Source organism: Schistocerca serialis, chromosome 11 (assembly GCF_023864345.2).
Source record: "Schistocerca serialis cubense isolate TAMUIC-IGC-003099 chromosome 11, iqSchSeri2.2, whole genome shotgun sequence".
Taxonomy (NCBI): domain Eukaryota; kingdom Metazoa; phylum Arthropoda; class Insecta; order Orthoptera; family Acrididae; genus Schistocerca; species Schistocerca serialis.
In genome coordinates, this window is record NC_064648.1 from 39,185,322 (window position 1) to 39,208,116 (window position 22,795).

Below are 22,795 nucleotides of genomic sequence, written 5' to 3' on the forward strand. Positions count from 1 at the left end.
TCATAGTCCAGGATATACTACAATTTATACGTGAAAAGTATTGCAATTTATTTCTTAGCAGTGTTTCTGTCTAATATTTTAGTTACAGAAAAATTACTGGTTGACCTGAAAGTCCATATATTAAGTGTTGTTGCACTCTGCCCTGTTAAAGTGGTAAAATCCAACAAACAAAGCAGGATGGGTCAAGGTGGGGCTGGTGAGAAGGAAGGGGGGGGGGGGTGCAGGATTGACAAGAAAGTATAATACACTTGCAGTCACACACTATAAGGTGGTTTATCTGGTGTAAAAGCTGTGGCAGATATGAGCAGCTGCTATGGGTACCAACTGTCTCATTAAAATGTTGAAGTTAAAGTTACAACAATTGCTACCAGAAATACTACAAATTGGATGTGGGATATTAGTTGACCCATGCGAATAGTTCACACACTTATCCTGATATAGTACAGTAATTGAGAAATAAGTGAATGCAAGTATTTATTGTTAAAAGTATTATATTCTGAATAATAGTAACAATTGTTTGTCTCTTGTAAAAAAATCTATATAGTCTTTGCCCCCATTAATTTTATTGTTCAAAACTTGTTTATTTTACAAAACTTCTTTGAAAACTACATTAGCAGTTATAATATGATCATGTTATACTTTTTGGCTGAATGTGTCTTTAGCACAGACATAAATGTCACTGACTGTGAATTCATGAATAAACCACATATAACTGTCTAGGTGAAGAAACTTTTTCTGATAAATACAATCCTGCTGTTTGAAGCATCTGACCTTGTACTTCATTAATGGTCATTCCTGAAGGCAAATATCATTGGGAAGTGTTTTCTTATCATTTGGAAGCACATGGTTGGATCAGAAAGTGTGAGGCTAATGCAGGACATGACCACATTTTATTGGAGTCAATGAATTTAGCAGTGATGACATACTCTCCTAAGAAGTTACCTAATTTTGCATAATTAATTAATCCCTGATTAGCATCAATATTTCTAATTAACATGCTAATATCATTTTTTTGTAAAATCATTAGATGAGGTGGTAAACTGAATGGATTTATAGAGTTCAAGAATTTTATGGCATGCAACTGAATATTGTTTATTTCTTCAACTTGGACAGAATCATAACTGAGGTAGGCCTTTGCCTCTCCAGCTAGCAAATTGGAAATGATATATCCTTTATGAACTATTGTACAGTGAACATTTTGTGGATATATAATCGCTGTTAGATACAACTGCAAAACATTTTCTTCATTGATTTCTGTGGGATTGAATGGTGGTGGTAATAAAACCAGCATTACTAATGTTTCAATACTAGCTAGTGTTTTTTTTTTTTTTTTTTTTTTTTTTGTCATGTATGGCGTTACTGAGAGGGACCTCCTAGCAGTCATTTCAGAACTTCAAGCTAAAAGGTCTTTTAGTTGAGATGGTATTTCACCTTAGCTGCTATAGGAATCTAGAGTAGAATTAGTGAATCCTCTGACACATCTAATAAGTATCTCTCTCTATCATGAAAAATTCCCTGATCTTTTGAAAATCACTGAAATCCTACTAGTATATGAAAAGGAAATAAATTCAGAGCATGGAAAATTATTAGAGAAAGTAATATTAAATCAACTTCAGGCATATTTCATCAAACATAATCTATTTAACAATCTACAATATGGTTTTAGGAAAGGAAGATCTACTGTAACAGTTTCAGCAGTAGCAATTTTTATACATCAAATATTAAACAAACTAGATGAAGGAGATGAGGTAACAGGCCCTTCCTGGATATAAGTGAATAATTTGTTACTGATAACCATACAATTTTATTGCATGAATTAGAAGCATATGGGTTATGAGGGGTAGCCTTATAACTACTGACCTCCTATCCGAAAGACAGGAAACTGTGTGTCACGCTAACTTATAAAAGGAATGAACAGTTGGTAATGACCAAATCAACCCACAATATACTTCAGTGCAATGTGTTGTGCCCCAAGGAAGAGTATTCGGGGCTTTTCTGTTTCCTGTGTACATTATCTATGTAATTGAACCCCAAAACTGCAAGGTTCTAAGCTATGCTGATGATATATCATTTGTCAGTTGTGGCCATGATAATCAAACTACTATGAACCATAATGAAATCAATTGTAATTTTCTGTCCAGTTGTCTTACTGCAGATGATTTACTCATAACTAAAGAGAAGACAGTGACAATGCAATTTGTGCTTAACTGTAATCAGAACATAAATAGTTTAGACCTGCATTGTTCCTTACCTACACAAACAAACACTATTTTTTGCATATAGTTGTTGATGAACACCTGTCATGGAAAGAACATAGAGAGCACATTTGTAAGAAAATCAGTACAAATGTGTACCTACTAAACGGGCCTCACCTTCCTGGACCATGATAGCATGAGACAAGTATATCTTTAGTATGCTATTGAGATATGGGATGGAGCACCAGGTGTCTATACAGACAGGCTCTTCAGACTACAAACAAAAGACAGTAAGAGTGGCAGCTACAGTAAACAGAGGTGAGCGTTGTAGAGAAATCTTGAGAAAGTATAATGTACTAACCATCTACTCTATGTACATCCTGCAGGCAATAATATTTGTAAAACAAAATCCAGACTATAATGTAACAAGCAGTAATGTACATAGGTACAAAAGACTGGGAAGGGAAAACTTTCAGAGAATTCCAAATAAAAACCAAAGGCTGCAGACCAAAATACACATACAATAGGAACCATCTTTTATAACAGACTTCCATTTGATCTCAAGAGAACTAATTTAAATGCTTTAAAGAATAAAGTTAAGCATTTATTAATAGAGAAAAGCTGTTATTCACCAGAAGATAGTAAGTTGTAATATCCCTTTGTGAACCAGAGTATGTAGCATTAGTTTGTTTATTCAACAAAAAACAATAATTTCTCACCTTCACAATTTATACAAGTGTGTGCACTTATGTATGTTAACTAAACCTTTGTATAGGTGAACTAAAATACATGAAACGTTCAAAAAATGATTGTTTAGGAATTCTGATTACTTCATTGAAGTAATCTGTTTCGTTTTCTAAATAGCCATTATCAAATTAAAGTAACCACTCAGTGAAAATAGGTCCAACATTTGCCCTCATATTTTGTGTCAACTTATGAATTTTAACATGAGACCATAAGAGTGATTGATTAACTGTAGTTTCAACTATGGCTGTCTGTAGGCATGTCTAGAAATGGGTAATATTTGACAGAAATCTCCATAACACAGAATTATTTTGCATCCATAAGGGGCAATAATATTCACAGTGTCCCTTGAAAGTTTATCGGCAACACTTAGCATGTCTTTGGGAACCCCTGAGGGTTTGTCCCAAATGATGAGATCAGAATCACAGAGAAGTTGTGCATCCTTGCTGCGAGGGTAGATCTATGAAACTGATGTGTTCAAGATGGGAACAGGTAACCTGAAAACTGAGTATGGTATGTGTCCCTCTAGTAGGATACTGACAGCAGTACCTGCCCATGCAACAGTTAAAACAATCTCATTTTCACCTCTTACAATGTGATACAGAGATTCCATCGTGGATGTTCAATTGTCTAACACAAAGTTCTGTAAATAAAAGGTTTACCAGAACCTCCTGCCCTGTTGATGAAATACCAATTGAGAACCTTATTTCTTACTTCGTTGCCTGATGCCTTCTGTTCTTTGTTTAGCTTCTCATAAGTTGCCTTGCTGTTTTGTTATGAGAAGTATAATGTTGTGTTGCAAATGCTATAATGATGAATTAAAAGTAAAATAAATTAAATTACAAAAGTAAATAGTACTTACCTGAGATGATGTGACTCAGTTCATTCCTGCAGTACACAGTGCTTGATTAAGGAAGTAAACAGCTCCAACCACTGTTGTGTATAATAGTAAAATTATTTTGTCAATAGATGGCATGTATGACTGAAATAGTGAATAAACACACTTGGATAAATTCGGGAGGACGACGGTTCAATCCCGCGTCCGGCCATCCTGAGTTAGGTTTTCCGTGATTTCCCTAAATCGCTCCAGGCAAATGCCAGAATGGTTCCTTTGAAAGGGCACGGCCGACTTCCTTCCCCATCCTTCCCTAATCCGATGAGACCGATGACCTCGCTGTCTGGTCTCCTTCCCCAAACAACCCAACTCCCAACACTTGGATAAGGAATCTAAACAACTGCAACAGCTGTTGTGCATGCTAATTAAACAGATTTTCAATAAATGGCACCTTCTATATATTTATAAAAATGTTTTCAAAGTAAAGTTTATTTTAATGACAGCAATAACTTTAAACTATTTGAGTATTTTTGATCATTAGTGGTGAACAAAATCTTGAAAATGGTGTTTCAGCCATTAATTGTGATTAAGTAATAAGTGAGATATTGTGTACAAAAGAAACAACATTGATAAATGATATAAGTATATGATTATGGGGAAATTGCAATAATACTTGATATCTGTTTCTGTGTTACCTTTATTGCTGCTGATGGCATCCTATCTGTTTGACTGATGATTTTTATCATAGGCTTCAAGGAACTTACTTTCAAGTGGCATTTTAAGTATTTTTGTTAGTCAAAAGTCTCATAAAAGTGTGAAGATATCATTATTTTGCTTGAGCACAGAAATATTCATAAGTGCACCTCAAACACATGAGTATACGTCAATTCATCACCATTATCACAACCACCCATATTGTATCTGTATTACCTGTTATTGTGTAAACAGCCTAATTGATTCATTTAGTATTCATTTGGCATTACCGGGGAATATGAAAGTCTGGTGGTGGTGGTGGTGGTGGTGGTGGTGGTGGTGGTGGTGGTGGTGGTAGTAGTAGTGGTAGTAGTAGTATTAGACATCTGTACATCCCTTTTACAAGGATATTGCACATGTCTTGGTATTATAATTTAAGAAGAACAAAAATAAAGAAATTCGTATTTGCAGACTTTTACAGACTTACAGGTGTAGTATGATAGGGATGGAATAGGTATTTCACCATGACCTTATGGTAGGAACCATCTCCATCATTTGCTTAAATAATTTGGGAAAACAATGGAAGATCTAAATCAGGATGGTTGGATGATGACCTCTACCCTCTTGAATATAAGACCACTCTGTTTAAAACAGTATTAACTCATTTAGTTTATCCCTAGTGTATAGTACTGGTCTGCAAATAAGTTACTTAATAGTGAAGAAGGCTAATGCAATACTGTCCATAAACATTTTCCATTTATTTCTCGTTCATGCTAACTACAGACACTAGACACACGTTGTCTCATAATACTACACACACTATGTGGTGATCATTTTGTGCACTCCAATTCCTCATTTGCTAGCTAAAAAAACTGAGTGAGTATCCGTCTATAATGAGTGCCATATTTAGCTCACAGAGAGGATAATGTGTTAGTATTATTCATGGCATAGCTTTGGGAGTAAGTTTTTCCAGAAAAGAAAAGAAGAAATATAGGAGGAAAGTGTTATGTGGAATGTTTGATGTTTTATTATCATTATTATTAACTATTTGCATCACATTTTTTATCAAACACATGTGAAAGTGTTAACTAAGTAATTTAACGGATATTAACTAAGTAATTTAATGGGTACTTTTAACTGCCTTTTAAAATAAGTCTGTTTTAGTAATTTCTTTGATCTCCTTTGATAATTTATTGTACAGGTTTATTCCTTAGTAGAAAATGGTGTCTTGAGTTACATATTTATTCTTTCTTGGTAAATGGATAGCGCTGTTTGAGCAGTAATTACCAGTGTGTACAACTGTGGTAAATATATTCACATTGTGCAGTTAAATGCCCCCATGTTTTTAAAAGATCTTTATAGTGACCTTGACAATTATTTCTGGTTATTATTCCCTGTAGTTTGAAAATTGTGTTCCTATTTTGTGCATTTGTTACCCTGAAAAGAATGCTATATGTAAGAACTGAGAGAACTTCTGAATGTTTTATAACTAAAAGAAGTAAGCTTTAAACAATGGAAAGTTCAGTAGGAATTCAACAATGTAGGAAAACACAGATTGCTACTTACAGTAAAGAAGACACATCAAATTGCATACAGGCACCATTGAAAGTAAGCTTTATGTTTATCAAAACATTCAACTCTTAATGTCTCTCTCTTGCTAACTATGTTTAAATAACATTTTATTGCATAAGAAAGCATTAAACAGAGTTAGATAACAATAACCACTGAAACTAGCAAGTGCCTCTTTCCATTTTGTTCTAAACTGTCTCCTCAGTCCCCATCTTTTAGTCATGGGATATTCAGTTCTTTCAGTAACAATATCTTATTGTTCATTATTCTGTCATTAATGTTATTGTCATTATTATTTTCAGATGTAAGTGCTCATCAACTTGCCTTAACAGGCTGGTTCAACTTCCCATGAAGTGTAAGATTCAGGTTTTCATGACTCCTAACCGTGGATGGGGAATACGGACTCTTCATGACACACCAAAAGGCGGTTTCATCTGTTTATATGCTGGGCTTGTACTTCCAGAAAAAGTGGGAGACACTGTAAGTAATTTGCTCTCAAGTATGGATAAGTATCACTTTCAACTCTAATCTAAAGCATATTGTGGACTGAGTAGAAAGAGAGAGAGAGAGAGAGAGAGAGAGAGAGAGAGAGAGAGAGAGAGAGTGAGTCTGTGTGTGTGTATGTGTGTGTGTGTGTGTGTGTGTTACAAATGTTTGAAATTAAAAAGGCCTACCACATGTAATTTGGACAGTTTCCAGTGAAAAGTCCGGTCATTATATAGTTTACATTTTGTGTACTTTATGTTACTGCATATGAAATGCAACCAATATGTCAAAACTGTTTTGCTGGAAGAAGAATTGTATCACACTTCAGTCTAGAGTAAATACCTTTTATATAGCAACAATATGCCACTTTGCATCCCACTTGAAGCTGTTTTCACAAAAAAGAAAGTAAATGAGCTACGTATGAGGAGTAAACCACCCTGTACATTGTATTTTCATGTTCATGTCCTTGTAAACACAGCCTGACTATCCTGTCAGATGCCTTTCCTGCTAACCCCTCCTCTCTCAGATGAAATGAGAGGGAATTAGTGTATCCTGTATGTCTGTTTCCAATGTTATCCCATGTGAAAGTTTGAGAAAGTATTTAAATGTTTGAAAATCATGTAAGAATGTAGTACAAGCCACCTAATCAGATGTGGGAAACTGCCGAATTCCATATCCAGGATGGCTGTCACTCCAACTCTTTGTTAATCTACTGGGTGGATTCAGTGCAGGGCTGGCACACCTCTCTGAATCACAGAAATGACATGCCAATTTGTGTGGCTATCAGGTCAGTTACACTTAAAACTAAACTCTTGGTAGTTTGGGTTCACTACAGTGAGCATGTATAAGTAAGTCATGTGTATATGTGTGTGCATGGAAAAAAAGATTGGAAAAGTCTGAAGACACGAGTGTGTTAAAAATAGTTAAAGAAAGAAAGAAAGAAACAGGGGAAGCAGTGAAAAGGGCCTTGTTTATGGAGGAAAGTGGGAATTAAACAGAATAATGTAACAGTACTCTGTTTGCCTCAATGAAGTAACTCCTTAAATTTTATAGGTTATAGACCCAGTAGCCAAAGCTCCATCTTAGCCAAATGTCCAGGCAGAATTTAAAACACCTACTTAGTTGAGATACTTACAAACTTTAAATCTTTGGTAGCTCACAGATCTTCTTTTGTCAGTTATTCAAAGGAATATTGTACATTGTTACCTTCTGTTGTGATACCTGGATATTCTTAACAATTTGCCTTGTGGAATTGATTCAAAGACTATTTGAAAAGTAGTGGACTTTAGACAGTAAAAAGTAGCACTTGAATACTTAAGGCAAATTTATTAGAAAAATCTTAAAACTAGAAAATAGTATCACTTCTCTACAGAATCACTGTTTATGTTTAAGCATGTATCCTACATCTTAACTAGTTGGCAAATTCCCTCTTTATAAAATACTGCCACTTGAGGTTGCTAAGAGCCCTTGTTGGGTTTCTTAACTAGAGTGATAGCACTGGGAGCCAAATCACTTATTGTCAATGAATGGATAAATAAAATAAATAAATAAATAAATATCTGTGTGCTTAGAGAAGTGAAGAGCATTTGGAGCCATGTCAAGGTTGTAAGTCAGATGTACAAAAAGTTGTACTAGTAATGACATGCTAATTCTGTTGTTTGCTGGGCAGTGTGTTGTGAGCATTTCTGTATAAAACATGACACCAATCATGAAAGAACTGTGACACTTGTTTTGAATGACTCTCCTCAGTTTTCTGCATCACAGTGTACATCATAATTTATTGTTTCCCACATTCCATAAAACACACAAACAAGACTTTTTAACAACCCAATAATTACAACCTTAATTGGTCTGGCTGAATTTGGCATTATTTTTATTTTTTTTTAATTTTTTGGTCATGTGGTATATGACTCCACATCATTGACTGCTGTTTTATCTCTACATTAGCATAGAAAGCCATGGTGCATCACCAGGCACACTTATGTACTGTACAGATTATCCTCCCACTTTGTAACAAAAGGCAAAGTACAAAGAGGCAGTCATCTCTTGAATTTTGTGATTTTCAGATCAAAGTTTTGGAACACAAAGAACACCGAACTTAGACTAGTGTTATTTTATTTAAAACAGCGAAATCTTCAGAGAGTTGAGATACCATGAAATGTCAGAATACAAGACTCTTTGTCAATTTTCTGTATCAGTTTATTATTGACTATAGAAGGAAAGGCACTTTGCTATCATCATGAACATTTACCCTACCACTCTAAAGCAAATGGCAACAGTGACACACAAGATGTTTACTCATCACATTTGACCCATAAAGAGCACAAATTTCACAATGAATGCCAACAGCTTTGTGATCTTCAAGCCATTAAAAACCATGCTGTGAATCTTGAAACTTTTTCTGCCATAGTAAATACTCTGTGTGTTTTAGGATGGCAGCCAGTCATTCTCTGTTATCATGTATAATATTTCATATGAGCACTTACCAGACATATATATATGAACCATCAAAGACTGAATTGTAAGAAAATGAAACGCCTATAGCAGTTCTTATGATGTTATTTATTGTGTAGCTACCAGTTTTGGCACTTCAGTGAACCATTTTCTGGCCATAGTTGATGATGAAATGGTTATCAAGATCCACACCTACATCTACCTTTAGTTTATCTTCTAAGCATAGTATTTACCATTCGTTGTTCACTCAACACAGAGATGGCATTGATTCCTGTGAGCTTTTGCTTTCCTTATGTTTGTGTTTGTAACACAATGCTAGATGTCAAACATCAATTTTTTTTCAGGAGTAGTTTTATTTGTGCTACTTTTTATATTTTGTTCATATGGCTGTGCTGTAATACTCTGCAATTATGAAAGTATTTGAAGTTCAATTTATTGCAACATTCATCCTGATTACCAAATCTGACACCCTCTAACATCAACTTATTCACACACGTACAGAAATTTGTGCCCAGGAAAAATATAGTCCCAAGTGAAGAGTTATTTCTGCCATAGGTGGGTATTTCATAGACAAAGTATCCTCATCACACATGTGCACATGTGGTAAAACTTTGTACAAAATGGATTAACCTGAAAAGGTACTATGTTAGAAAAAAGTTGTCTTTGATCATTTCTCACTGTCAAGCTGAAAACTTTTCAGATTGCGCTCATTTCTTGTTACAATAGGCCCTGTACCCATTTCTACTATGGTGACAGTGATCTAATGTGTTGTCTTTGGGAGTTAAGTTTTTTTGCCACAATGAACAGAGAATGTTCTCGTAGTTTAGTGTACAGTTACTGCGGTATACTTCTTTACAAAAGCTGTGTTTGTCTAGTTGGCAAAAGAAGCTGGCGATGAATATCAAGCAGACTTGAATTACATAGAAGATGCAGAAGAAGTAAAGGAAAACTATGAGGAGAATCCATATGAAAGTGAATTAGAGGAGGACTGTGGCAAAAGGAAGAACTGTAAGTAATTCTGCAGATACTATATAATAAGCACTTAAGCTAAAAGCATATAATGCAGTAAATGAAAGTATTGAATCTGGAAAGCACATCTCTAAAATCCTAACAAGAAAAGTTATGGAAGAAGGTATTATTTTTTCACATCATTCAGTGCTTTATAACAAGCATGCTCTATGCAAAGAGAATTGTGGTAAAGTAGTTAAAACATTGAAAGATTAAGTACTAAATACTGATTCAGGCAAGAAAAAGTTTCAGAGATTGTTTCAACCTATAGTGGGAATGGTCGATATAGGTCATGCAATATTTAAGAGTAAAAATATATATATTGGTAAAATATTAAAAAGCACCATCATTTTAATTGGAGATAAATGATTGCCAAAATTATTTTTTAACATGATGAGTCACAAACAAAGGAGCAGAATAAGAGGGAATATTTGTTTTCAAAGGCAAACTTTTTGAAAAATGCAAAGAATTAGTAGTTTTCATAATATGTTCTAGCTAAATAGTCATTACAGTGTATAGAGTATGACCAGAATAGAACTCATAAAAATACTCCTTTTAAAAATAATGGATCTCCTGAGAGAAAGGTGTCAACTATAACAAAAAGCTCATATTTTTGTTATGACTTAGTTAATTCATTTCTGTACTAGCTTCTCCATTGTATAATTCCTACACAAGAGAAGTCAGTGCTTACTACATGAGAGAAGTCACAGCAGTTTGTAGGCATGTTTATTAAAGCCAACACTATAGCTTATACTGTTTACACAGGCAGGCTAACCACAGGACCAGTGAGGTGCTGACGTTTGCCACAAGGACTTTGTTACTGATATTTTATATGTGCACAAGGTACTTTCCTCATACCATGCCCTTTGACCCTATGAGAGCAGATGTTCCATAGCTCAACCATAGTACACTTGTGCCCATAAGTTCAGAGATCTTAAAAAACTGCAAACAGTGAGGCCTGGCTGTAATGCTTGTGTTAAAAGGCACCTGGCAACATTTTGAAACTTGACAAGATATTGAAAAATTGGCTGTGGGCCATAAATAATACTAAACATGCATGATGTCCCTCTGTCAGTGACACAAAGAATGTAAGTGCGTCACGTCATGTCCCTAATGACAATACAGGTTATACAATGTTTCCCTGTACTGTAGATCATGTCAGCCAGCATGGCTTATGTTAAAGCCTCCAGTTGTTGAACAAGCATCCTCTGGGTATAAAATGATTGTGTTACATCCTAATCCAGGGTCTTTCAGCTTAAGTACCCAATTATGGACAGACGGATGCCTGCAGGCCTAGATAAGCACGGGTGGGCAAACAACTGATGGTGCATTCAGGCAGCCTGTATGATGACACCGCCCTGGCTGAGTACTCTCAGGCAGGGATGGCCAAGTGGCTCACATGTGCACAGAATGCATCGTGCTAGTAATACATAATGGGTAGCCTATAGTATCTCCGACTGTGTAAGGGCAAGCTAACGGATGCTTGTGGGCCCCGTGCACATGGAGCCGCATTGAAACAGACTTATCTAGTTTCTCCCATTCATATTTAATTGTTTACAAGTCTGTTGAGGAAACAAGATGGCAGTTCTAGATGCACAAATCCACTAATTGTAGGTACTTGGTCACCAAGTAAACCTTGTGTGGAAGGCACAATCATCAGTCAAATTGAACTCTCAGAAGTGTATATTCCATTGCTGGAAACCATATCTGTAGAGTCTGCTGTATCTTGGAGCTCCTTGGAAATATGTATAGTGTACCATGTTGGTGCTCCAGTCTGTGAAAATGGTATGGGCATATTAGTCTTTTTCCAAAACAGTAGTAAGGTTTGAACTTTAGCCATGTTAACAGTTACATAAATTTAAACTCGTACACCAGAAGCATACATCACCACTGATTGTTTATCCACACATAGTAGACAAGACATCACATTTTCCAAGTTATCGAATGCCTCTACATGAAAGAGAGAGTCTGTGGGAATTTGCTGAGTTTAAAAAGCAACCATTTAAGGTCACAATATGCAGCATCTTATGACATAAGGTCCCCATAATGCTGTTTAATGTACCTTCTCACCTTGAATTTTCTCCATGACCATTGGATCATGCTGTACATTATATTCTACACAGATCCATCTTATTTTAACACTGATTGCTCTCCAATATGCAAGTAATTTGGTGAGTGGCTATGATATAAATCAACGCAATGTATTCACTTGGCCATCCCACTTCTCTGCAGCTCCAATACATTAAACAGTCTTATATTCATGTACCATGTTTGATATGTATTTCTGTGGTGCCGTAATGCAGTTAGGTTGCACAAAAATGCCATGATGCAATATCAAACATGGATCTCTGAGATCACTTACTGTACAAAATATAATTGTCAAACTCTCATCTTATGTATGAGCCCCATTCAGTAAATAATGCCCCACAATTTTTTCTCAAAATATGTTTGAAGCTTTGAATTAGCAAAAGTGCTAGGTATCAAAAATGAGAAATCTAGCTATTCCAAAAAAACTGTTTGGTTAGTCATTTTATGCGTGTTGTTTGTAAATGACACACTATACATTTTTTCATCCATAGCATTGCTGAGAGGGATGTCCTAAGAGTCATTTCAAAACTTCAAGCTAAAATGTCTTGTGGTTGGGAGCTGCTATAGGAATGCAGATGAGGATTAGTGAAGCTTCTGAAACATCTAATAAATATCTCCCTCTGTCATGGAGAATTGCCTGATTTTTGGAAAATCACTTAAATCCTACTGGTGTATAAGAAGGGAATAGAAACTGACATGAAAAATTATAGACCAATATCATTAACTTCAGAGCTTGGGGAAATTACTAGAGAAAGTAATATTTTAAATCAATTTGAGGCACATTTCATCAAATATAATATATTGGTAGGACATGTTTTGAGGCATCAAGGGATCACAAATTTAGCATTGGAGGGCAGCGTGGAGGGTAAAAATCGTAGAGGGAGACCAAGAGATGAATACACTAAGCAGATTCAGAAGGATGTAGGTTGCAGTAGGTACTGGGAGATGAAGAAGCTTGCACAGGATAGAGTAGCATGGAGAGCTGCATCAAACCAGTCTCAGGACTGATGACCACAACAACAACAACAATATATTTAACAATCTAAATCATGGCTTTACGAAAGGAAGATCTACTGTAACATCAGTAGAAATCTACATCTACATGTATGTGAATACTCTGAAAATCAAACTTAAGTGCCTGGCATAGGGTTCATCAAACCACCTTCACAATAATTCTCTGTTATTCTGTTCTCTAACAGCATGTAGAAAAATGAACATCTATATCCTTCCTTTTATTATGATGCTCATTTCTCCCTATGTATATCAATGTCAACAAAATATTTTTGGATTCAGAGGAGAAAGTTGGTGATTGAAATTTTGTGAAAAGATTCCACTGCAATGAAAAATACCTTTGCCTTAATTGTGTCTGTTCCAAATCCTTTATCATATGTGTGACACTCTCTTCCATATTTCTCAATAATACAAAACATCTTTCAACTTTCTCAATGTACTCTGTTAATCCTACCTGGGGAGGTTCCCAGACCATGGAGCAATACTCCAGAAGAGGACAAACAAGCATAGTGTAGGCAGTCTCTTAATGGATTTGTTATGTTTTCTAAGTGTTTTGCCAATAAAATGCAGTCTGTGGTTTGCCTTCCCCACAACATTTTCTGTGGGTTCTTTCCAATTTAAATTGTTTGTAATTGTATTTCCTAGGTATTTAGTTGGATTTATGGCCTTTAGATTACACTGATTTATCTTGTAATCAAAGTTTAATTGATTCCTTTTAACACTCATGTGGATGGCGTCACACTTTTCATTATTTAGGGTCAATTGCCAATTTTCATACCATTCAGATATCTTTTCTAAATGTTTTGCAATTTGTTTCAGTCTTATGATGACATTACTTGTCGATGAACAACAGCATTATCTGCAAACAACATAAGCTGGCTGCTCAGATTGTCTCCTAAATCAGTTTTATATATAAGGGATGACACAGATCCCATAACACTACCTTGGGGAACACTTGATATCACTTCTGTTTTACTTGATGACTTCCTATCAGTTACTATTAACTGTGACCTCTCTGATGGGAAAGCACTAATCCAGTTACATAACTGAGATGATATTCCATAAGCACACAATTTCATTCCAAACCACATGTGTGATACAGTGTAAAAAGCCTTTTGGAAATCTAGGAATATAGAATCAGTCTGAAATCCCTTGTTAATAGTATTCAACAGTTCATGTGTGTAAAGAGCTACTTGTGTTTCACAAGAACGATGTTTTTACTAAATCTGTGTTGACTGTGTGTCAATAAACCATTCTATTCAAGCTAATTCATAATTTTCAAACACAAAATATGTTCCAGAATCCTGCTGCATATGATAGGAGCCTGTAATAGTAGATTACTCCTGCTACTTTTCTTGAATATTTGTGTGACCTGTGCAACTTTCTAATCTATGGGTACAAATCTTTCGTTGAGCAAGTGGTTGTATTTGATTGTTAAGTATGGAGCTAATGCAACAGCATACTCTGAAAGGAACCTAATTGGTATACAGTCTGGACCAGAAGACTTGCTTGTATTAACCAACGTAAACTGCTTCACTACTCCGACAATATTTGCTTCTAAGTTACTCAGGTTGACTGCTGTTCTTGATTCGAATTCTGGAATATTTACATTGTCTTCTTTGGTGAAGAAATTTCCAAAGGGTGTGTTTAATAACTCTCCTTTTGCAGCACTGATGTGGGTAGTATTTCCATTGCTATTGTGCAATGAAGGCACTGACTGTGTCTGGTCACTATATACTTTACATACCACCAGGGTCTCTTCGGGTTTTCTGCCAGGTTTCAAGATAAAGTTTCATTATGGAAACTATTATAAGCATCTCACATTGATGTCTACACTAAATTTTGAGCTTCTGTAAAAGATTGCCAGTCTTGGAAATTTTGTGTTCGTTTAAATTTGGCATGCTTGTGCCATTGTTTTTGCAACAGTATTCTGAAACAATTTTTTGTGCCAAGGGGGATCAGCTCCATCATTTGTTAATTTATTTGGTATACGTAAATAAATAAATTTTTCATTTATTTTTCAAGAATTTGAGGGGGTTACACTATAAACCTGTATGAGTCAGGTACATGTATGAAATTCAAGTTTTCTTTGAACCTTTCAGCAATGAATCATCTGAGTTGGAAGGTTGGTAGAAGGATCCAATTATTATTCTATTCCGGTTGCCAAGAATGACATCTGCCCATACTAACTCACAGGAACTATCTTCTTCCATTTTGCAATAAGATACAGTACTTCTGATAGCAACAAACGCACCACCACCAACTGTGTTCAAACTATCCTTACTGTTAGGTTCTTTGCAAAAACTTTGGCTGAACTTATCTCCAGCTTTAGCCAGCTTTCAGTGCCTATAACAATTTGAGCATCAGTGGTTTCTATTAGCACTTGGTCCACCCCCGGTATGAGTGGTCAGTGTGACAGAATGTCAATCCTAAGAGCCTGGGTTCAATTCCCAGCTGGGTTGGTGATTTTCTCCACCAAGGGACTGGGTGTTGTGTTGTCCTAATCACCATCATTGAAGCACAAGTCACCGAAATGCCGTCAAATCAAAAGACTTGCACCCGGTGGGTGGCCTACCTGACAGAGGATCCTGATTACATGACATTTACATTTTTTATTAGCATTTGGAGCTCTTTTACTTTTCCAACCCAGCTATGACAATTTACAGTTGTTACACTGATGGTTTCTATCTACATTCTTCCTATGGTTGACCTGCACCCTTTGTGACTGAAGACATTTTTGTGTTTTGCCGAGATCCTCTAACTTAAAAAGCCGCCCAGTTGATGCGACACAGCCCCTGCTACCTGTGTAGCTGCCTTCTATGTGTAGTGGACTCCTGACTTACTCAGTGGAACCCAAAACGTAACCACCCTATGGCACAAGTTGAGGAACTGCAACCTACCTGGTTGCAGAATTGTCTGAGCCTCTTATTTAGACCTTCCACTTGGCAGCATACCATGGTCTGCATTAGTCGTGTTGACTATGCTGCAAATGATTGACTCTGCATCCATCTAGCAAGCAAGACTGGCAGCCTTTACCACTTCTGTTAGCCACTAGAAGTCAGAGAGAATTTCTTCCAATCCAAAGTGACACACCTCATTGGTACTGGCATGAGGCACCACCTGCAGCTGGCTGCACCCTGTGCTCTTCATGGCATCCATAAGGACCCTTTCCATGTCTGAAATGACTCCACCTTCTATGCATACAGAGTGCATGTTGGCATTCTTCCCCAGGTTGGCAGCCAAATACTAAACAAGCTACATAAAGGAGACAAGGTAACAGGCCCTTCCTGGATATGAGTAAAGCCTTTGATACTGTGAATCATAGAATTCTATTGCATAAATTAGAAGCATATGGGATGAGAGGGGTAACCTTACAACCACTTACCTCCTATCTGAAAGACAGGAAACAGTGTGTCAAGGTAACATATAAAAGGAATGAACATTTAGTAGCAATCAAATCAACCCAAGAGATACTTCAATGTGGTGTGCCCAAGGAAGTACATTCTGTTTCCTGTGTACGTTAATAATTTAATTGAACTGCGAAAGTGCAAGGTCATAAGCTGTGCTAATGACAGACCATCGGTCAACTGGAGCCGTAATATGCAAACTACTACAAACTGTAATGAAATCAAATGTGATTATCTTACTGCAGATAAGCTACTCATAACTAAAGAGAAGACCATGACAATACAATTTATGCTTAGCTATAACCAGAACACAAATATTACTCTATTATACCTCCATTGTTCCTTAGCTACACAAACACACACAAATTTTGGGTATAGTTGTCATGGAAGAACATAGAGAGCACATTTGTAAGAAAATCAGTACAAATGTGTACCTACTGAAAAGGGTCTCAGCCTTCCTGGACAATGATAGCTGGTGACAAATATTCTTTGGAGTGATATATCCACATCTTCAGTATGGTATTGAGATACGGGATGGAAAAAAAAAGAAAAAAAGAAAAGGACAGTAAGAGTGGTAGCTAAGGTAAACAGGAATGAGCCTTGTCGGGAAATCTTTAGAAAATATAAAATACTAAACATTTACTCTATGTACATCGTGCAGGCAATAATGTTTATGAAACAAAATCCAGAATATAATGTTACAAACAGTAATGTACATAGGTACAATACACTGGGAAGGAAAAGCTTTCAGAGAATTGCAAATAAAAAACAAATGCTTCAGACTCTAGCCCACATACAATAGGAACCATCTTTTACAACAGACTTAATCATTTATTAATAGAGAAAAGCTGTAATTCAGAAGACGACTTCCAGTTGTAGCATTCTTTTGTAAATCAGTGTATATAGTGTTAGTTTGCTTTTGTGGCACAAAAATGATAGAATCTGATCTTCAACACAGTATATCAATGTACGCATTTATATTTTAAGTTGTAATGTCTCTCTGTAAAACAGTGTATATAGCATTAGTTTGTTTTTTGCAGCAAATATTAATATTTTCTCACCTTCACTATTTATATAAATGTGTGCACTTACATATGTTAACTAAATCTTTGTATATGTGAACTAAAATCCATGACAGTACATGAATGTTTGTCATATGGACAGCAAAAAAACAAATAACTAAACAAATAAATATGTAGCTATTCAAAGGAAATTATCATCAAAAGTCATTAAAACCAGCAAGCAATTTCGTTTATGACAATATTAAAAGTAATTTCGTTGAAAGGACTAAGTTTCATATATTATCTCTTGCAACTATGTTGTTTAAAATAATATAAAATCTTCAGTTATAACACACACTTTATTTTTTTGTTACAATACATATTTGTCTTATGAAATTTTAGACCAAAAATCAATACACCAAATTAAGTTCAAAGTTTTTCATAAAACTCAAGTTGTTTTTGCCTGGCAGATAATCTACAAAGCCAGTAAGTCTATTTTCCTTGTGTTATCCTGAAGATGACATCAATACCTCCCTTGATCTCTCTGCCCATGGTGTCTTGAATAGTCTTTGTACATCTCATAATGTTCACTTTGACCATGGCTCAAGATTACTGAATGTTTTCTTGATACATAATACTACAGGTTTTTCAGCTTCTATCCTTATTGCCACAAGTTTAGTGATCTCAGTGTGCTTCAAGTAAAGCAGTTCATCAGCTACCACTTTAATGTTAGAGTAATTATGGGCTTCCATTTTAACTCCTTGAAAAGGCTTGGGAAGTTTTGTGGATGTGATGACACCACATAAGCCATCGGATATGTCTTTGTAATCTCTCATGTTTCTTTATAATACCAAAGTCTTGGTCACATAAGAGACAACTGTGACCTGTGATAAAAAAAAAAAATGTTGAACAGATTAAAACAGCTCATGAGACACAACATACACTAGAATAATTATAGTCTGTCAGTAAACTGAAGAGCGAGCGCGCAAGTCCCCACTCTGCCTACCCTGCTACATCACAGGGCACTTCTACAGGCTGTTCCACAACGTAGTACAGTCCCTGCCGCTGCCGCGGTGTGCGCTTTAAATCTGTGATGACGCCATGTACAGATACGTCCTGTCTGCGTTTATTTTTAGACAAATGCGTTAATAGTATAAGGAAAACGAAAGATGATAGCTTCTTCGAAATAAAACATTATAGAGTAAATAATATTAACATAAGAATGGAAGTCAGGAATCTACTACAAACATAGAACCGAATACCAATTCATATGAATGTATGTTCCTCTATTCGTAAGACGAACCAGATATAGTGCAATCAGTCTGTAGAATTTAAGGCTTGTTCTTACTTTGTGTTTCTACCAAAAGGTAGAAGTTTTCTTTGAAGGGCTGCATTAAAACTTAACAATTCTTACAACACTAAGAGTGTTTCAATAGTAACCAGAAATTTATAATTACGTGTGTTGTAGTAGTTCGATTCGCACTGTTTCTTTTGTCATTGTCTTCATAAACATGTCTGAAAAGTATTTCCAGGTAAATCCCATTTCACACAATGTCTTGTGTAAAACATCTTTCTGCAACGAAAATGTATTTTTTGTTTCATGCCACTGAGTAATTTCCGTAATGTGGGAATTATTTTTTGGTTTATGTAAAAGTCCTCCATCGTTTGTTGAATGACCGATTTTCTGAAACTGTCTATAACAATGGGTTTCCTCCCTAAATTATTAGTTTTTCTTCACGACGATTCCAGTAAACCATGTGCCTTATTTTTGCGTTCCTTCCTTATGCGTCCTATTTTGGTGAGGCTGATGTTTGCATAAACTGCAGCCCTTTGATTGGGACTGGTAATATTAGCCAACAGTTCTTTTTGTGTAGCCTCCTTAACACAAGCTGTAATAATGTTAGAGACGATCGAACGCTCATTCTGCGCAAATATCTCCTTCGTATTCTGCACATTTTCTTGCAATGCAGGACGATTATCCATCACTTCCGGATACTGAAGTATATCAGTGAGTACACAAAGTCAGCTGACTGAGATTGGCAACTAAGATCCCACGAACAGAAACGACGTACATCACTGCACGCCGAACTACACTGCTAGATAGGTAATGGGCAACTGATTTTGGGTTGCCCTGTAGGCCAGTGGCAGGGTTCTTCCGGGAAAGCCCACTTCCCCCACCTCCTGTGAATTATTATGGGTGGAGGTTACACTCAACAACCGAGCTAGGTTAATAATTGGCTCCTTTTACCGACCTCCCGACTCAGCAGCATTAGTGGCAGAACAACTGAGAGAAAATTTGCAATACATCTCACATAAATTTTCTCAGCATGTTATAGTCTTAGGTGGCGATTTCAATTTACCAGATATAGACTGGGACACTCAGATGTTTAGGATGGGTGGTAGGGACAGAGCATCGAGTGACATTATACTGAGTGCACTATCTGAAAATTACCTCGAGCAATTAAACAGAGAACCGACTCGTGGAGATAACATCTTGGACCTACTGATAACAAACAGACCCGAACTTTTCGACTCTGTATGTACAGAACAGGGAATCAGTGATCATAAGGCCGTTGCAGCATCCCTGAATATGGAAGTTAATAGGAATATAAAAAAAGGGAGGAAGGTTTATCTGTTTAGCAAGAGTAATAGAAGGCAGATTTCAGACTACCTAACAGATAAAAACGAAAATTTCTGTTCCGACACTGACAATGTTGAGTGTTTATGGAAAAAGTTCAAGGCAATCGTAAAATGCGTTTTAGACAGGTACGTGCCGAGTAAATCTGTGAGGGACGGGAAAAACCCACCGTGGTACAACAACAAAGTTAGGAAACTACTGCGAAAGCAAAGAGAGCTTCACACCAAGTTTAAACGCAGCCAAAACCTCTCAGACAAACAGAAGCTAAACGATGTCAAAGTTAGCGTAAGGAGGGCTATGCGTGAAGCGTTCAGTGAATTCGAAAGTAAAATTCTATGTACCGACTTGACAGAAAATCCTAGGAAGTTCTGGTCTTACGTTAAATCAGTAAGTGGCTCGAAACAGCATATCCAGACACTCCGGGATGATGATGGCATTGAAACAGAGGATGACACGCATAAAGCTGAAATACTAAACACCTTTTTCCAAAGCTGTTTCACAGAGGAAGACCGCACTGCAGTTCCTTCTCTAAATCCTCGCACAAACGAAAAAATGGCTGACATCGAAATAAGTGTCCAAGGAATAGAAAAGCAACTGGAATCACTCAACAGAGGAAAGTCCACTGGACCTGACGGGATACCAATTCGATTCTACACAGAGTACGCGAAAGAACTTGCCCCCCTTCTAACAGCCGTGTACCGCAAGTCTCTAGAGGAACGGAGGGTTCCAAATGATTGGAAAAGAGCACAGGTAGTCCCAGTCTTCAAGAAGGGTCGTCGAGCAGATGCGCAAAACTATAGACCTATATCTCTGACGTCGATCTGTTGTAGGATTTTAGAACATGTTTTTTGCTCGAGTATCATGTCGTTTTTGGAAATCCAGAATCTACTATGTAGGAATCAACATGGATTCCGGAAACAGCGATCGTGTGAGACCCAACTCGCTTTATTTGTTCATGAGACCCAGAAAATATTAGATACAGGCTCCCAGGTAGATGCTATTTTTCTTGACTTCCGGAAGGCGTTCGATACAGTTCCGCACTGTCGCCTGATAAACAAAGTAAGAGCCTACGGAATATCAGACCAGCTGTGTGGCTGGATTGAAGAGTTTTCAGCAAACAGAACACAGCATGTTGTTATCAATGGAGAGACGTCTACAGACGTTAAAGTAACATCTGGCGTGCCACAGGGGAGTGTTATGGGACCATTGCTTTTCACAATATATATAAATGACCTAGTAGATAGTGTCGGAAGTTCCATGCGGCTTTTCGCGGATGATGCTGTAGTATACAGAGAAGTTGCAGCATTAGAAAATTGTAGCGAAATGCAGGAAGATCTGCAGCGGATAGGCACTTGGTGCAGGGAGTGGCAACTGTCCCTTAACATAGACAAATGTAATGTATTGCGAATACATAGAAAGAAGGATCCTTTATTGTATGATTATATGATAGCGGAACAAACACTGGTAGCAGTTACTTCTGTAAAATATCTGGGAGTATGCGTGCGGAACGATTTGAAGTGGAATGATCATATAAAATTAATTGTTAGTAAGGCGGGTACCAGGTTGAGATTCATTGGGAGAGTGCTTAGAAAATGTAGTCCATCAACAAAGGAGGTGGCTTACAAAACACTCGTTCGACCTATACTTGAGTATTGCTTATCAGTGTGGGATCCGTACCAGATCGGCTTGACGGAGGAGATAGAGAAGATCCAGAGAAGAGTGGCGCGTTTCGTCACAGGGTTATTTGGTAACCGTGATAGCGTTACGGAGATGTTTAATAAACTCAAGTGGCAGACTCTGCAATAGAGTCGCTCTGCATCGCGGTGTAGCTTGCTGTCCAGGTTTCGAGAGGGTGCGTTTCTGGATGAGGTATCGAATATATTGCTTCCCCCTACTTATACCTCCCGAGGAGATCATGAATGTAAAATTAGAGAGATTAGAGCGCGCACGGAGGCTTTCAGACAGTCGTTCTTCCTGCAAACCATACGCGACTGGAACAGGAAAGGGAGGTAATGACAGTGGCACGTAAAGTGCCCTCCACCACACACCGTTGGGTGGCTTGCGGAGTATAAATGTAGATGTAGATGTAGAAAAGCGCTGCTCGCTCTTGAGTTTACAGACTATACTAGCATTCTACTTACTATTCTGACCCATCCACTCAACACTCCAGATAGTCAATTGCTTCCTTGTAGTGACTCCAACATTCAATACAGATAAAAGGCAAGAGACTGTTTCATTGCCTCCTCTTTCAGTGACAGACTCCCCCCATATATACATTTGTGAGTGCCTGATATCAGTTATGTTACTATAGAAGTGGAGGCAAGAAATCTGTCTTCTGTGAAACTTCTCACTGTGTGTTAGAGTAGGCACATATGGTACTTGCTCTAAGTCAATAGAGATACAGCATACATCACTACCTAGTTATTGGGAAGCATCACTTCTCTTCTTCATTCGTGTTTGCATAGGTGCAGTTCCAGGTTTCTTTTAGCTTCTGAACTCATTGTGATCTGAAGTATAATTTATCACTAGAAACAATCAAATAGCTTACACATGCTCGTTCTATGTTTCTTGAAGGACAAGTTCAGAAAATCATTCTTAAATACAGTGTAGTAATATTTGAAGGCCAAAAGAGAACTTGTATGTTTTTTTCTTGAAAGCTGTGTTCA

At 36.9% G+C, this 22,795-nt stretch overlaps 1 protein-coding gene across 2 annotated transcripts in view; it reads left to right on the forward strand.

Moving 5' to 3' along the window:
- Positions 1–22,795, forward strand: part of LOC126427372 (histone-lysine N-methyltransferase eggless-like) — a 377,652-nt gene that overhangs the window by 349,016 nt on the left and 5,841 nt on the right. For both annotated transcript variants that reach the window (XM_050089720.1, XM_050089721.1), the window contains exons 21-22: positions 6,339–6,516; positions 9,852–9,984. In XM_050089720.1, the coding sequence (XP_049945677.1) occupies positions 6,339–6,516; positions 9,852–9,984 (311 nt within the window). The remainder of the gene's footprint in view (positions 1–6,338; positions 6,517–9,851; positions 9,985–22,795) is intronic.